This window comes from Sinocyclocheilus anshuiensis, unplaced genomic scaffold, assembly GCF_001515605.1.
Source record: "Sinocyclocheilus anshuiensis isolate Anshui unplaced genomic scaffold, SAMN03320099.WGS_v1.1 scaffold1941, whole genome shotgun sequence".
NCBI classification, from domain to species: domain Eukaryota; kingdom Metazoa; phylum Chordata; class Actinopteri; order Cypriniformes; family Cyprinidae; genus Sinocyclocheilus; species Sinocyclocheilus anshuiensis.
Window position 1 is genome coordinate 184,922 of NW_015536568.1, and position 17,966 is coordinate 202,887.

A 17,966-nucleotide genomic window follows, 5' to 3' on the forward strand; every position below is an offset into this window, starting at 1 on the left:
GAAAAATAGGCCCACAACATTAAAGATCCAGCAGTATATTTCATTGTACACATGGGGTACTTTTTATCCCTGTGTGCACTTAACTCATCTTGAGTGTTTGTTGCTAAAAAGCAAATTTTTTAGTTTCATCTGACCAATGAACCCAATCCCGTTTAAAGTTCCAGTCGTGTATGGCAAATAAATATGCTGGAGTTTGTTTTTGGATGTGAGCGTTTTCTTTTCTAGTTTTTTCTTGAAACCCTCCCAAACAACATGTTTTTTTTTTGTTTTGTTTTTTTAGGCTTTCTGACCCCAAGACTCAACTATTTTCTGCAGTTCTCCAGCTGTGATCCTTGAAGTCTTTGGCCACCTTTAATTAAAGGTTAGATTTTTATTTTTTATTTTTTGAATGAAAGAGCAAGTGGATAAACAATGCGGATTTATTTTCACAGCCTTCTTTGATCATATTTACCAAGGGTATGAATAATTTTGAGCACAACTGTACCTCTTCACTTTGACTAGAAGAGAATGTTACTGTTAAATTGCAGACCAAGAACTTACAAATCTATATATCAAACATCATATACACTGCAAGATGTTTTCTTTTTGTCTTGTTTTCAAGTATAAATACCTCAATATTGTTAAATCAAAATACATTTACTTCAAATTTTTAATTCAAATTCAAATATTTTCTGACCCCATTGGCAGATATTGTTTTAAGCAAAACAAAAAAAGAAAAACTCCTAATTTTGATGCATTTGTCAAAAAACAAGACTATCTTATGTCATTTGCATGTCTATTAGGCTAAATGTATATTGCTTTAAGAATGCTTAGATATTTGGACTGGAATACAAAAATATTGAGGAAGAACTTCATGTTGCAGTTATAACATGCTATTACACATGGTAAAATTAAAAGGGGCAGTTCACTCAAAAATAAAAGCCCTGTTATCATTTATCTCACGTTTTGCACCTTTTTCTGCCTTACACTGAAAGTGAATGACTGAAATTGTCATTCTGCTTGACATTTTCTGTCACGTGGAATAAAGTCATGGTTTTGGAACAACATCAGGCAAGTAAATGCTGACAGATGTTGTATTTCAGGGTGAACTGTAGGCTAGCTTTAATATAGGCCTGTGTGATCATTTGGTCAGCAGCTCATACATCCCCAGTTTGGCACATTGCTCTCAGGGGACACATACTGAGGGTTATTTTTAGTCTGGTAATAATAATCACTTTGACAATTCAGAAACTGCACTCATTTTAAAAACTAAAGCTGTTTTTTTTACTCTTGATGCAGCATTTTTATTATTGATACAATTATGAATAAAATCTATCTATCTATCTAATATAGATGTGTTTGTGGGAGGAGGAGGAAATAAAGAGAGCCAGTAGAAAGGGAAAGGAGAGCGAGGTCATCATTTGGTGCAGGCTTTGGTGTGGATGAGGACACGCATGAGCTGAGTCCTCCACACACACCGGCAAACTCTCCTCACGGTAACCGTCTCACGTAACACCGAATCGCATTTTCCGTGTGACGGTGATGTTCGTGGTTATTAATAGGCTGCCGTGGTCTTCCGTCGGTTCCTTTGGACCATTCAGATCACCGGATCAGACGCGAGTGCGCAGTTTTTGAGGTGACAGTACTAAGGACGCTCAAGATTTATTTCATACGATTCAATTCGAACGCGGACCGGAACCGGAGGCGATGTTAATGGAGCCGCGCACGTCTTGTTGAGGATCCATTTGCACTCGTCCTCAATGGTCACCTTCTGTCCGAGCCTGTCTTTCTGCTTGCTGCAGTCCGCATCAGAGGATGTACGCGGAGGGAAGCACGCCAGACACTGAGCCAGACGAGTGCCAGAAGAAGACATCATGCTTCTCCAACATCAAAATATTCCTCATATCAGAATGTGCCTTGATGTTGGCACAGGGCACTGTAGGAGCCTATCTGGTGAGTCGAGCTATTAACACACGCAGCTCATACTGCGTACGTACTGTATGTGGATGACATTGAATGGTGTCCGGTGCGCATCGCTTATTTTTTCCATAAAGCGAAAGAAATAAGCAGCATCGTGAGGTATAGGGATTCTTGCGTGTGTATCGCGACTGCTTTATTTCCTTATGATTTAGAGGCGCTATAATGAAAAATGATCATCAGTCCAGTGAGTGGCCCAGTGGTCAAACACCTCTCTCTCCTTTTCAGCATCATCTGCATCAGTGGCTCCAAGACAAAATAAGGTAATCTCAACGAACGATTACCTTATTTTGTCTTTGAGCCACTTATATGCACATAAAAATATGTCAGAATGATCAGATTATGTCAGAGCGATGAGATATGGCAAGCCGATTTGGCATTTATTCCTTCAAATATTTTATGTTACTGTAGTACTAATTGTCTAATTACTAGAAGTAATCTGATATGGACTAGTACTTTTTTTTTTAATTTCACTATTAACTTTTCAATTAATATTCACTAGTGTCTAGGGCTAGGCCCTGTGACTGGTCACTATATAGGGACAATATTACTGTGGAATAGTAAATATGGACACGTATTTCAATTATTTCTTACCTTTTTTGCATGTTTATAACAATTTTAATAATTTTGTCATTTAAATTTTACATTTTGTTATTAGGGTGACTCCTTGTTTTTTTGGTTGAAATTCGGTAGGACTGATGGAAAATAGACTTTTGCTAACTAGTGCATTTACAGTAATGTTTATTAATGTGCACCATCACAGAAAACAGAAAAAGGATTGCTATTAATATAAATTTTATTGAAGGTCTTTGATTCCAGCTATTTACTATATATTTACTATATATTTCAGTTGTTGTTGGTACTTATTTCAGTTTGTTTTTTAGTTTTTTTTTTTTAACAAATAGCTACCATTAGGCTATATATTCTAGTTTTCTTAGTATTCTGACTATATATACAACAAGAAAAAAGAAAATGTAACTAAGAAATGGCACTAATAACAATTAGGATAAGTACTCTGAAAAGGTGCCAAACAACAGAATTCAGTGACAACAATTTGCAATTTGTTGCCAGTAACATAAACATAGATACTAGTCAGTTTAATGGAATAAACGTTAAAATCGTCTTCCCTAGAAGCTAGAAGAAGTTAGCTTTCAGTACAAGAGAAAGATGCACACAGTTACATCATTACATGAATGCGTCTGCTCTGTAGGGTTGGGAGTATAGTGATATGATTGATTTGTCATTTTCTATAGCGATGACTTATGAAATTGTCTGATGAACAATTCTGCCCTACCTTGTGCTTTATCTGAGGTATTTCATGTTATGAATAAAAGATGACTTGAATGGCACATTATTAAATTGTTTAAATAATTGTATAAAATAATCAGTCAAAGTCCATAATAATAACAATTTGACAACACTCATATGGAGGTTTACATTTGATTTATACCTTCAATACAGCATCTACGTTCTCAACAAAATCTCACCAATTATGCTGTTTAAGATTCCTAAGCCATGAATGAAATATTGTGAGTTTTCAATATAGATTTTTTTTAATTAACAGACAATTAGTGATTTGGTGTCAGTTCAAATGTGCATACAGCTTTGTAACGGTGTATGTTTCTTTATATTTTAGGTCAGTGTCCTCACCACGCTAGAGCGACGATTCAACTTGCAGAGCGCTGACGTGGGTGTGATCGCCAGCAGCTTTGAGATTGGCAACCTTGCCCTCATCCTATTCGTCAGCTACTTTGGGGCCAGGGCCCATCGGCCGCGGCTGATTGGTTGTGGGGGCATCGTGATGGCGCTGGGAGCGTTACTGTCGGCGCTGCCTGAGTTCTTAACCCACCAGTATGAATATCAGTCTGGAGAGTCACGACCTGTGGGACAGGGAAAGGATGTGTGCTCCAATACAAGTCGAGCAGGGCTCTCTGATCCTGGTTACATCTGTGGGAATAGAACCAATACCAACATGATGTACCTGCTGCTGATCGGAGCGCAAATGCTTCTGGGGATTGGAGCGACACCCCTGCAGCCTCTGGGAGTGTCTTACATCGATGATCACGTCAGACGAGAAGACTCTTCCCTTTATATTGGTGAGAGTGATCTGCACAACCTTTTTGTGTTATGTACATCCCCTCAGCCCTATCAGTAAGGCTAAAGTGCCCTGACGTCATCAGTATTGTAGATGACAAACATAGCCAGTAGCACATATATTTTACTGCTAGGTACTCCTTAGTGAAAAAAAGTAATACATTTATTTCATACTACAGTTAAAATCTATTACCGTATTTACTGACATATCACTCGAGACTTACTAATATAAAAATAATAATTAAACTATTTGGAGTACTACTTGTGCACAATGCACATTTCTTAATATTAAGACTAAAATGTGTTTTAATGTCACTATTGATGAGGATTGTATGATCTTGAATAATATCGGCCTTTAAATGCAAGTTTACCTAAAGGATACTTGCAGTAGTTCCACTTCAGCACAATCAAATATACTTCAGTATATCTTTAGTTGGACTTCAGCACTACTTCTGCACAATTAAAGTGCATTTAAATTAGTTGTTCCAATTTAGCAGACTAGCTGTCTAGTTTAGTATACTAAAAGTACAATTGCAGGGTATTTTTATTAAGTACATAATATGTAAATGTATTTGTAGTATACTTAGCATGAAATAAATGTATTTCAAATACATTTTAGTAAATTAATTTTTCACTACACATACAGATAATTTTGTTCTCTTACCTTAATAAGGAACATAATTATTAGTAGAGCGACGGGTACTTGGCGACCAGGGGTACTTGGATTTTGATTTGATTTTATTAAACCTATTATTAAAAACCTTTATTAAAATAATTAAAACGATTAATGATAATTATTGCAATAATGATAAATTATTATTATTAATAATTTGGATTGTTGTAAATGGTTCAGTTTTATATGTCTAAATAATAATAAAGTAAAAATTGATTGATTGATTTATGAAATTATTTATTAAATAATTTGAACGAATACAACTTTTGATTTTAATAATGTAAATAATAATAATAATGTAATAATTAACAATAATGTACATTTTTTAATTAACATGAACTATGATTAACATGCTTAGTTCATGTTAGCTAATGTTAACAAATGTCAAGTTTGACCAAAAATAAAAATAAAAGTATTGTACACTGTTGGTTCATAATACCTCATATATAGAACATTATTGTAAAATGTTACAGATTAATTGTTCTGAACAGACTTATTTACCTTAATCTATTTTACTCCAGTTTAGGAGAGAACAATAGCACCTGCTTAAAAAGCTCCCCTTTTGCATTTGAACCAGGTGCCATGGCAATCACCAGCATCTAACAGTGAACAGTGAGGTGTAATAGGTTGGAGCTAGAGAGTTTGTGTTTGTTACCACAGTAGCCTGAGAAAGACTCTTTGGATATCTCACTCAATATGTTTTAGAAGCTGTATTTTAAAGGCCCTCAAATGGCACTACTTGAACTCCTGCAAAAGCATCTGTAAATATGCTGGTCAAGCATTAAAAGAAACACTACAAAGTACTGTTGTTGTTTTAGGGTATATCATGTAGCAGTACAGTCAATATGCCGTTGCAGCAATTACAGCACTTATTAATGATTTATAAGCCACAAAAGGTTGTATCCTTAGTGCATCCTGCATTTTGGAGGACTCTCTGGCAGAAAGCTATTGTATGAAGAGACACAAACAGCATAGATATTGTATATGGCTGGAATAGCTATAGTAGTTTAGGTTTGCAGCAAACTTGGGAAATTTCCAAGTATCAAGCTTAAACCCATTGGTTTAGTGTAGTGCGCCACTGTCTTAATCTCCTGTTGCCATGTTGTTAAGGAGTAAACAAGAAGCAATGATGGCCTTCGGTGCCTGTTACTTCTGCTATGAAGCTAATGTGTGCTGGCTGCTCTGTCATCCCTCAGGCAGCTCACTCTCCCTCTCTCTCTATTCTTCTCACTCTCTTTCTCTCGCATGACTACAATGATTCTCCATACATTTGATACAAATAAGGAACAGATCAACCCCAGATTTGAATGTCTTAAAAATCTCCTGAAATAAAACCCTAGCATGGAAATGGATCAATGTATGACTGTTATAGTTGAGTAGCGTTCAACGGCCCAGAAGATAGTTGGGAGTTGGGAATGTCTGTGGGTTTGCATGTGTGCTTTTTACAGCATTTCTGCTTTGTCTCCTTTCCTGCAGTGTTTCTGATGTCTTTGCATTGAGCTGACTTGTCTGTCTATAAGCATTAATGTCTGTGCAACCCATGCAAGCTTCTTTCGCTCTTCCTTTTGCGCCTTTTAATCCTTTTTAGCCTTTAAACTGGACCTATCTCATTTAAGCAAAATATAAACTAGCACAAACATGAACATCCTCTTTGGAGACAGACTTTGCTGGTAGGCATGGTGGAATCAAGTTATTTAGCTGTTTGATCACAGAGTCTCATTCTGTTTGAACAGAAATGCATTTGGTGTCTTTTGCAAAGGCACAAGCAGAAAGGCCTATCTGTTTTAAGTGAATTATCCAGCATCTGTATTTCTGTCAGGACCACTATCTTCAAAGATGATTGACAATTAGCATACAGTTTGGATTGGCGGTATCTGAATAATACCAGAGTAAGAGAACTGATCTAGGATTACATTCTCTTGTGAGGGATAACATTAGGATTGACATACATGATCTAAGATGCTTAATCAATTTTCATCCAGGCTAATGGATAAAACTAAAACACTTTTTAAAGAAAAGAGTAAATATGCCATTAAAGGTCATGTTACACACCTTTCTGCCCTTATAACTTTACAGCAAGGAGGTGAGGTTCATTCTTTCCGTAGTAAAGGCCGGTTCACACCAAGGATGATGACTGTAATGGTAACTATAAAGTTTTAATAAACATTCTGATTCAATGTGAATAGTAAAGTCTACACCACAACTACACAATAGTGACACAAGAACGTTATCATTGGAACCACTTTCAAAATTATTCTTTCCAGCTGATGAATGATAAAAACAGTAACAGCCAGTCAGAATACTGTTTTAAAGAGCTCAAGCAATTAGAGCAGCAGACGACAACTTATGATTAACAAAACATTATTGTGTGTTGGTGTGGACACTAATAGTTATCGTACATAGCTCTATAGAGTATCTACTTTGTTCTGGGTGGTTAATTGTGCCATCCAGCGCCCTGTTGTTTCCTCTTATTCACTGTAGTCATGGCAATGGCATAAATCAGACCGTTCTTCTGGGTAACTGAAACCAGTGCTATGTTCATGTCTCTTGTATCACATCACAGACTCACTTATTCTTGTTCATACTAACACAACTGGCAACATCTTGCATCTCAGTTATTGAATGAAGTGAAAATGGTCTCAAAGGATCTTAGTATTAACATTACAGTGATATTGTTGCAGTGTTTGTCTAAACCGATTGTTGCATGCAGTACTGCTGTATGCAGAATTTTTTTAATTATAAAATAATTTCAGCTGAAATCAATATTTTATGGGGTCAGTATGATTAAAAAAAATAATTAATACTTTTATTCAGCAAACCCTAGTGAAAAATAAATATACTTAAATGTATTTGAAATACATTTATTTCACACTAAGTATACTACAAATACATTTTCATATTTATGTACTTAATAAAATACCCTGCAATTGTACTTTTAGTATACTAAACTGGTATACTTAAAGTCTGCTAAATTGGAACAACTAATTTTGCACTTAATGCACTTTAATTGTGCGGAAGTAGTACTGAAGTCCAATTAAAGATAAACTTAGTATATTTGATTGTGCTAAAGTGGAACTATTGCAAGTATACTTCAGGTACACTTTACATATTTTGCATTTAAAGACCAATATTATTCAAAGATCTTACAATCCTCATCAAAAATGACATTAAAACACATTTTAGACTTGAAATTAAGAAATGCGCATTGTGCACAAGTACACCAAATCAAGTTTAATTATCATTTTTATATCAGTAAGTCTTAAGTTATGTGTCAGTAAATACGTTAATAGATTTGAACTATACTTGGTGTGAAATAAATGTATTTTAAATATATTACTTTTTTACAAGGGAATATGCATTAAAGGGGTCATATGACCCTAAAAAATAACATTATTTTGTGTATTTGGTGTAGTGAAATGTGTTTATGCGGTTTAAGGTTCAAAAAACACATAATGTACATTATTGTTTCCCCTCTATGGCCCGCCTTTCTAAAATGTGTTGATTTTTACAAAGCTCTTCGTTCTGAAAAGCGAGGTGTGCTCTGATTGGCCAGCTATCCAATGCGTTGTGATTGGCCGAATACCTCAAGTGTGTGACGGAAATGTTACGCCCCTACCATACTGTGATGGCGTGTCCCGGAGCGACGAGACAAAAACCCATTATAAATGAAGCATTTGTTGCATCCAGTGGGGACATGATTACTGATTATAATGACTTATACTGTCTTTTTACACGTTGCGTTGCATCGCGCCGCGTAAATATAAAACCATGTCTGCATTTGTGATCAGAGAAACGACAAACAACAAGTGCTCCTCTACACAGCTCAAAACTCGCGTTTGAATCATCAGTGGCAAATCCTTTAAATATGAAAGCGTACTTACAGGCTGTGAGTCAGCATTATTTGTCAGAACACCGGCATTGTAGGCTACTCTCCCAGGAAACAGTCCTCGTCCTCCGTAAAATGCGTTGCACACATCTGAATATTTGGTTTGAACTGTTCTGGAACAGTGTTGTAAATACAACTTAACCACTGATTTCTAGTTGTGTCCTCTTTTGGAAGACCAAACAAAGTAGTTTCGCCTTCACAACGAAACACACAGCGTCTCCACGACATGGTCGGTGGCAGCAACAATACTACAGCGAGAACTAGTTACGCCTTCTTTCTTTGCGTGAACATTTGGGCAGCGTTATGCAAATCTTCCCACACAGTGACGTAGACATGTGGGGGCGTGTTTAAACGAGGCGTTTTAGGAGGGTGTGGACAAGTCTTAATTTTTATAAAGAATATCTCTTTGGGTTTGAGACTTTAGTCTTTGCAACTTTAGGGATCTTATCTATGCACGAACAGCTTGTTCTTTAAAAGCTTTATTTCTTTTTATTTTTAAAGCTATATATTTAAACAGCTTTAAAAGCTTTAAACTTTTAAAGAATTCTGAAAAAATATGTAGCAGTTTCCACAGAAATATTAATAGCACAGCTGTTTTTAACATTGATATTGTAAGAAATGTTTCTTGAACACCAAATCAGAATTTTAGAATGAAAATTCTGTTTAGCCATCTCAGGAATAAATTCCATATAAATATATATTAAAAAAATGGTTATTTTAAAATGAACTGATTTTATTGTAGTTTTGATCAAATGAATGCAGCACATGGTGCAAATGCAAATGGTGAGCATAAGAGATTTTTTCAAAAACATTACCAAGCCTAAACTTTTGAATGGTAGTGTATTTATTTGGTAAATAGGCATGTAATGCATAAGAGAATGAACAGTCAGTTGGCCATTATCGCAAAATAATCCCCTTCAGGATGAAACAAGATTATCCCATCGGCTATGTGTCATTGTCTCTCACGTTAATTTATAGAAGTACAGTGGGTACGGAAAGTATTCAGACCCCCTTAAATTTTTCACTCTTTGTTATATTGCAGCCATTTGCTAAAATCATTTAAGTTAATTTTTTTTCCTCATTAATGTACACACAGCACCCCACATTGACAGAAAAACACAGAATCGTTGACATTTTTGCAGATTTATTAAAAAAGAAAAACTGAAATATCACATGGTCCTAAGTATTCAGACCCTTTGCTCAGTATTTAGTAGAAGCACCCTTTTGATCTAATACAGCCATGAGTCTTTTTGGGAAAGATGCAACAAGTTTTTCACACCTGGATTTGGGGATCCTCTGCCATTCCTCCTTGCAGATCCTCTCCAGTTCTGTCAGGTTGGATGGTAAACGTTGGTGGACAGCCATTTTTAGGTCTCTCCAGAGATGCTCAATTGGGTTTAAGTCAGGGCTCTGGCTGGGCCATTCAAGAACAGTCACAGAGTTGTTGTGAAGCCACTCCTTCGTTATTTTAGCTGTGTGCTTAGGGTCATTATCTTGTTGGAAGGTAAACCTTCGGCCCAGTCTGAGGTCCTGAGCACTCTGGAGAAGGTTTTCGTCCAGGATATCCCTATACTTGGCCGCATTCATCTTTCCCTCAATTGCAACCAGTCGTCCTGTCCCTGCAACTGAAAAACACCCCCACAGCATGATACTGCCACCACCATGCTTCACTGTTGGGACAGTATTGGACAGGTGATGAGCAGTGCCTAGTTTTCTCCACACATACCGCTTAGAATTTGTCCAGGATATCCCTGTACTTGGCCGCATTCATCTTTCCCTCGATTGGAAGGGTTCTGGTCGTCCCAAATGTCTTCCATTTAAGGATTATGGAGGCCACTGTGCTCTTAGGAACCTTAAGTGCAGCAGAATTTTTTTTGTAACCTTGGCCAGATCTGTGCCTTGCCACAATTCTGTCTCTGAGCTCTTCAGGCAGTTCCTTTGACCTCATGATTCTCATTTGCTCTGACATGCACTGTGAGCTGTAAGGTCTTATATAGACAGGTGTGTGGCTTTCCTAATCAAGTCCAATCAGTATAATCAAACACAGCTGGACTCAAATGAAGGTGTAGAACCATCTCAAGGATGATCAGAAGAAATGGACAGCACCTGAGTTAAATATATGAGTGTCACAGCAAAGGGTCTGAATACTTAGGACCATGTGATATTTCAGTTTTTCTTTTTTAATAAATCTGCAAAAATGTCAACAATTCTGTGTTTTTCTGTCAATATGGGGTGCTGTGTGTACATTAATGAGGAAAAAAAATTAACTTAAATGATTTTAGCAAATGGCTGCAATATAACAAAGAGTGAAAAATTTAAGGGGGTCTGAATACTTTCCGTACCCACTGTATATGGCTGTTTGTGTACTTCAGTGTTCTATGTTAATGATTATGCTGTGCTGCTTCTGTGTCTGGACGATAATTACTCGCCGAAGGGTACAACCTGTACCAACACATGCACAATCTATATGTTGGCCTCTTCTCTTTCAGTACTCCCACAAGATATGATAATCAACAGAGAAATGTGTGTATTTATCAGCTTTTACATAAACGCATCAGGTGCCGGTTATTGCAGTGATGATATAGATTATGTAAATTAACTGTTTCACCCAGAGAATATTTAAAATGTACAAAATAACTAAATGAAATAGCTCTTTAACTTTGGGCTACTTTAGGTTCTCTCTCCGAATAGAATATGATATTTGAATATTTCTCCTTCTGTAATAGTTCTAATAATAATAATAAAATCTAAAATCTTGCCCTAAATAGAGGCTATTTACTGTCCATAAGCAGCTAGATTATTAGTGTAAATGCCTTGTTAATAACTGAAGGGTTTGAGTCAAGGGTTTTTGAATGAATTTCATTTAAGTGAAAGACAACAGTTTAGCCAAGACTTTGCATGTATGAATATACTTTTCTTGAATAACTTCTTTGACTCTAGTCTTTGGTATTGCATTACAGGTATCTTATTCTCTACACTGGTGTTTGGACCAGCCTGTGGTTTTATTCTTGGCTCTCTGTGCACCAAAGTTTATGTTGATGCAGTCTTCATTGACACAAGTAAGTGCCGGCATCAAAAATGGACACACTGAAATATGAATGACTTTTTTTTTTTTGTAAGTGGTTTTAGATAAAGGCACGCTGTTAAATCAATACATGTAATGAAACACAGTGTCTCAGTAAATATCTCATCAGATCTCTGTTCGCTCCTAACAGCCTCGCTGGACATCACTCCTGACGATCCGCGCTGGATCGGTGCCTGGTGGGGCGGCTTTATCATCTGTGGCCTTTTCCTCTTCCTCTCCTCGCTTTTCATGTTTGGGTTCCCGCAGTCGCTGAACGAGCCTGGGGAGGACCCGGGGGGTGAGAGTGAACAGGCCATGCTGCCTGCTGAGCTGGTGCAGGAGTATGAAGGAGTCAAAGCCTCAGATGACCCAGATCAGATCAACACTGGCCTCACCTGCTGCCAGCACCTGCAGGGTGAGAGAGAGGACAAGACAAAGAGAGTCTAAACACACACAGGTCATGCATTAGGTTTTATAGGCAATGGTACATAAAATAAATAATCATTTTGTTTCAGTTGTCATTGTTGTCAGTTCATTATTTATAGTAGTTTTAGAACAAGACTCATCTCTCCAAATGCTGTAAATAGATTGCAAAAGGGATTTTTAAACAGGGGTCTGGGGACCCCCCAGAGAGAAAAAATTAAATCCATCTATACATCCATTCTCCAAACTGCTTGTCCTATGTACATTTGTGGGGATGCTGTAGAAAAAGTAAAATATTGTATTATAATGTAACATTTACATAAAACTTGTCAAACAGAGCATGTTAAAGACTTTAATATGTTTAATGCAATATTTTTAACACATTCATTTTATGTTCCTATTGTTTTATCACAATTAATTGTAGACCAATTTTAAAGACACAAATTTTTTTTGCTCTATATAAATCAATTTCAATTAAATTCAAATTCAATTAAAATAGTTTTATGTTGCAACCTTATGCTAAAATGGTTTATAAAATTCAAATACAAATATATAAACTAAACCAAAATAAATATTTATAAGGTTCTTTATAATACTACAGTACAAGGCCAGTAATTCAATTTTGGAAAGTGTTGTCTTTATTGTATCATGCTTAATATTTTCTTACACAGTTTAAATGGATCTTTAAATATAAATATCAACAGCTGTCATGTCGGGCATCAAATTTGCAGATCCTTAACATGAAAAATTTTAAACCCCTGGATTACATAATTCTCTATGGGAATTTAGAAATGTCATATTTTCCTGATCATCCACTAATACGAGTCTAATTTCTTCTCAGTTATCCCTAAGGTGACTAAGCATCTGCTGTCCAACCCGGTTTTCACCTGTGTCATTCTCGCTGCCTGCATGGAAATCGCTGTGGTGGCTGGATTTGCTGCCTTCCTAGGGAAATATCTCGAACAGCAGTTCAACCTCTCAACGTCCTCCGCTAATCAGCTCCTAGGTAGACAAAAACGGAATATTTTCAAAACTGCACAAAAACATCCAACTCATAAAATGCTGTTTCATATAAAATCCCTGCAAGTAACTGAAAGCTGCCTATCAAATCTGTGTGTTTTCAGGTATGACAGCAATCCCCTGTGCTTGTCTGGGCATTTTCCTGAGTGGGCTCCTGGTGAAGAAGTTGAATCTGTCTGCGTTAGGGGCTATTCGTCTGGCTATGCTAGTCAATATCATCTCTACGGCCTGCTACGTCTCCTTCCTCTTCCTTGGCTGTGATACGGGCCCAGTCGCTGGGGTTACTGTTGCCTATGGCAACGAGTGAGTAGAGCGCTTCACCATAAAAACCTCACACAAATTTTTAATGATCCACAACAATTGGCAATAAATACAGACACTCAGAGTATAAAGACTTTAGTGTTCACATCACAAAAGCACTAAGCTGAATTGCAGCATTAATTTTACAGAGGATCAGACTCACTAAACTATGAATTTGAAGGGAACATGTGGTCCTTCTTTCATCCCATATTCATTCTCTTCATTTAGGAGTCTAGGTTCATGGGAGCGGACGGAGGCTGCGTGTCTGTCAGGCTGTAATTGTTACACGTCTTCTCTAAGCCCCGTCTGTGGCTCCAATGGCATTACCTACCTCTCTGCCTGCCTGGCTGGCTGCACTAAAACCGTGAGTCTCCTCCCACATCCATTCATATTCATACAGATCAATAAATTCAGATATACATCTGCCTTCAGGGGTCACTGAAATAAGAGCTCTTTTGAGCATGCTCATTTTTCCTCTTTTAGATACACAAGTTCCCTATAAATCCTGTTTCCACCACTGAATAAAAAAATAATAATTTAATTCGTCGGTAATTGTGACTTTTTTATCTCACAATTCTGAGAAAAAAAAGTCAAAGTTTATATTATTGAGATAAACTTTTTTCTCTCAGAATTGGACTTTATAACTTGCAATAGTGAGTTTACAGTGTTCAGTTCAGAGAAAAGAAGTCCGAATTGTGAGATATAAGCTTGCAAATGTGAGAAAAAAGTCAGAATTGCAGGAAAGTATGGTGGCCCCAATAGTGCACAACACAATGAAATCTCCACAACACAACGGAAACAAGTCTCAACACAACAAAATTTGCACAACACAATGGAAACCAGCTGCAACACAACGGAAACAAGTCGCAACATAATGAAAACAAGCCACATCACCATGGAAACAAGTTGCAAAACAACAGAAATAAGTCGCAACACAACGAAATTGGCACAACACAATGGAAACAAGTCACAACACAACAGAAACAAGTCGCAACATAATGAAATTGGCACAACACAATGGAAACAAGCTACATCACAACAGAAACAAGCCGCAACACAATGAAATTAGTCCTATGCTTTGTGTTGTGCACTACTGGGCCACCGTAGGAAATGGTATCAGAATTGAGTTTTAATCCATCAGTTCTGTCTTTCTCACAGTTGTGTTTATATCTTGCAATTGTGAGTTTATATAACACAATTCTACGAAAAAAGTCAGAATTGCAAGACAAAAAGTCACAATTAACCTTTTTTTTTTTTTTATTCAGTGGTGGAAACGAGCTTCCATAGTCCCATTTGTCTCAAATCTTAGGTTGTTTTTTGTCTTGATGGTCGCCTGGAAATCCCCAGAGCAGCACTTAAGATCCATCATGAAATATGCACTCAGATCTGCTCTCCCTCCTCTCTTTCTCAGAATCTGACAGGCTGTAAGTGCATCGCCCATGGCGACGGGCCTGGTACAGCCATGCCGGGGAAGTGCTCCAACCCAGGCTGTCAGCAGGCCTTCCTCACGTTCTTAGCAGTCGTGTGTGCATGCAGCATGATCGGAGCCATGGCCCAGACTCCATCCGTCATCATCCTGATCAGGTAATGCTGCTGACATCCACTGAATTAAAAAAAAAAAATGTTAATGAATCTTAATCGGTCAAATTGTCATCTGCACATCATAATGAACTATAATGTACTAAACCATCAGTTGTTGTTGTCTGTAGAACTGTGAGCCCAGAGCTAAAGTCATACGCTCTTGGAGTTCTCTTCCTGTTGCTCCGGCTGCTGGGTAATATATTTGCAAAACAAGTAACACCTACAGTGTCTCTGCAGGATAATTTTACAATTTGTTTACAATTATTTTAAGCATGCATCTTTATAATATTATAGTTTGGTTACACTACACATACACAGTACACACTACCATTTAAAATAATTTTTTGAGTCTGTAAGATTCTTTAATGATTTTGAAAGAAGTCTCTTAGGCTGTGTTCTAGACTGCCAGGAAAAAATGGATTCTTTGCATATCCATATTTTATCCAGTGTGGATGAAATGTGATTTTTCGAATCTGAATCAAACCACATTTGGTTTTTACAGATGCATCTCAGTCTAGATGCTCTGGCTGTTCAAATCAGATTTCAAATGGTCTTTTGCGTCACTTAACGCAACACACAATTATAATGTCAAAACCAGTGACGGAAATGCTGAGGATTCATACAGTGACTACAGCATGGAACATCACAATATATATATATATATACCAGTTTTCTTGTGCGACAAAGGAGTTCTGTACCGCAACGAAAACAGGTTGCTTATTTGGAGAGCAAGATGAAGCACATTTTTTTTTGCATCCCTTTTGAAAGCCTTGTCACATACGTGGGTGCACCTATATTACCAAAGAAACCCATGCAGATAGATTGGTTATGTCTGGATACACAAATCTGATTTGATCACTTGCAATAAGTAGTGCAATAAACTGTATTTTAATATATTTTGAATTAATATAAGTTGAATTTTCAGCAGCCATTACTCTAGTCTTCAGTGTCACATGATCCTTCAGAAACCATTATAATATGATTTGGTGCTCAAGAAAACATTTTTTTTTCAGTGTTGAAAAACATTGCTGCTTAATATTTTTGTGGAAACTGTGATACATTTCATAAGGATTCTTCGAATAGAAAGTTCAAAAGAACAGCATTTATTTGAAACAGAAATCTTTTGCGACATTAAAAATGTCTTTACTTGTTACTTTTGATGCATTCTTGGCAAATAAAATGATTTCTTTCAAAATGAAAAACTCTTGAATGGTAACAAATTTGCATGAAAGCAAAAATCTTATCAGGACATTGGAAATAAGTATTAAAAACAAGTACAGTACAGTCACACTGAGCCATGTTTTCCACGTTCCAGGTTTCATTCCTCCACCTCTGATCTTCGGCATCGGGATTGACTCCACCTGCCTACTATGGAGCTCCGTATGTGGCATTAAAGGGGCCTGCATGCTTTACGACAACATAACCTACCGTTACCTTTACGTCAGCATCGCTATCGTTCTCAAATCCAGCGCCTTCATTCTCTATGCCGTCACCTGGCAGTGTCTGCGTCAGAACTACTCCAGGTACATTAAGAACTGTGAGGACTACCTGACCCCAAGCCAGCTGTTCGCCTCCAACCTCACCCTGGACAACCTGGGCAAGGACATTGCACAGAACCCTTCCAACCGCACCAAGTTCATTTACAACCTAGATGACCACGCCTGGAGCGAGAACATGGAGTCAGCCATATAGTCCCACCCCAAAGAGGGCCAGCCGGCCTATATGCACGTGCTAATTTAGTCTCGTGTATCGCTTTTATTCAAAAGAAAGTCCATATATAAGCCGATTTCTGCACATTCCCGCTGCCTGGGAGAAATAGGCACTCTTTTAGCATATCCAGGGTGTTTTGACTAAACAGAGCCAAATGAATTTGACTGTTACTGTAGTCAGGACTTGTATGATATGTGGAGATGAAACGCATCCATCATATTAGGGGATGTGCTAGGTTGCAGTTCCAAAACTGAACAATTAATCTTCCATAAGTCAAAACTAGCCCCAGCTTACATATACAAGCACCTTTTTAGGTTTCATTTTGAATGGTCTTTTTAGTATTTTTTTAAGAAATGTAAAGAATATTAGCATATAAGTTCTAACAGATATTAGCTAATACGTTTACTTGAATATTGTGAGGCTATGGAAATTTCGGTCTATTTTTATGGAGGGTCTTAGAAAGCTTGATGTTATTACTCGATATCTCTTCTGTACAGGCATTAGACTATTAAAAACGTAGATACAAGTGCAGAGATCACACGCGTCATGTAACCTTTTAATCAACCTAAAAACATAATAGTGAACATTTTAGGCCCATGTCTGTGAAAAAAACGTATAGCTTGAATAGACAAAAGGTTCATTAGTTTTGTGATGCTTCGTTATTTGTCACCTGCAGTGATTTAAACTAAAGCAACATGCAACATTAATCAATGGTTGCTATCAAGCAGAGGACATTGAAGGATGGAAGGATGGATTTATTTCAATGCATGCAGGTATTGCATGTTGATGCATCAGAGCAGGCGCATGGGAACTTTAAGAGATAAATAGTTTTGGTGAAGGTAGACATTTCCCTTCTATTACTCTGGCATCTTCTTAAGTGGTGTTTTATAATAGTATTACGGCACCTTGTGTACTTTTTTCTTCCAATCTGTCATCAATGTGTTCAAGGAAATTCGCTTGGAAGACCAAATGCTAGGATTAACAAAGTTTTACAACAGTACGTTGTAAAACTTTTTTTTCTTTAATGTTGCAATATACGAAGCAAGTAAATAAACATAAAGAAATTATTTATGAACTACTAAAACATCAATCTGAGTTACATAAAATAATAATGAACAAAAATGACTTATTTCAAATATTTTTGTATGACATTGGACCTATGAATTTGTTTAATATACTTATGAATTATTTTCTATGCTTTTTATAAAAAGAAAAAAAAAAGACAAATGTAAAAAAAAAAAAAGAAAAAAAAAAAAAAA

The 17,966-nt window shown here is 36.9% G+C and overlaps 1 protein-coding gene across 1 annotated transcript; it reads left to right on the forward strand.

Annotated features, from left to right (window-relative positions):
* Nucleotides 1-1,404: 1,404 nt before the first annotated feature.
* LOC107702146 (solute carrier organic anion transporter family member 3A1-like) lies at nt 1,405-17,948 on the forward strand. Its single transcript, XM_016504390.1, has 10 exons — nt 1,405-1,932; nt 3,593-4,052; nt 11,570-11,668; nt 11,825-12,088; nt 12,938-13,102; nt 13,221-13,419; nt 13,645-13,780; nt 14,828-15,000; nt 15,126-15,190; nt 16,313-17,948. The coding sequence occupies exons 1-10, from the start codon at nt 1,795-1,797 to the stop codon at nt 16,687-16,689; spliced, it is 2,076 nt and encodes a 691-aa protein (XP_016359876.1). The 5' UTR covers nt 1,405-1,794; the 3' UTR covers nt 16,690-17,948.
* Nucleotides 17,949-17,966: the final 18 nt, after the last annotated feature.

What these genes read in the sequence shown, in the direction of transcription:
- LOC107702146 (XM_016504390.1), top strand. Translation starts at nt 1,795, where the DNA reads ATGTACGCGGAGGGAAGCACGCCAGACACTGAGCCAGACGAGTGCCAG. An exon ending in CTGCTGCCAGCACCTGCAGG is followed by an intron (nt 12,089 to 12,937) that starts GTGAGAGAGAGG and finishes ATTTCTTCTCAG; the next exon opens with TTATCCCTAAGGTGACTAAG. An exon ending in CTCCGCTAATCAGCTCCTAG is followed by an intron (nt 13,103 to 13,220) that starts GTAGACAAAAAC and finishes GTGTGTTTTCAG; the next exon opens with GTATGACAGCAATCCCCTGT.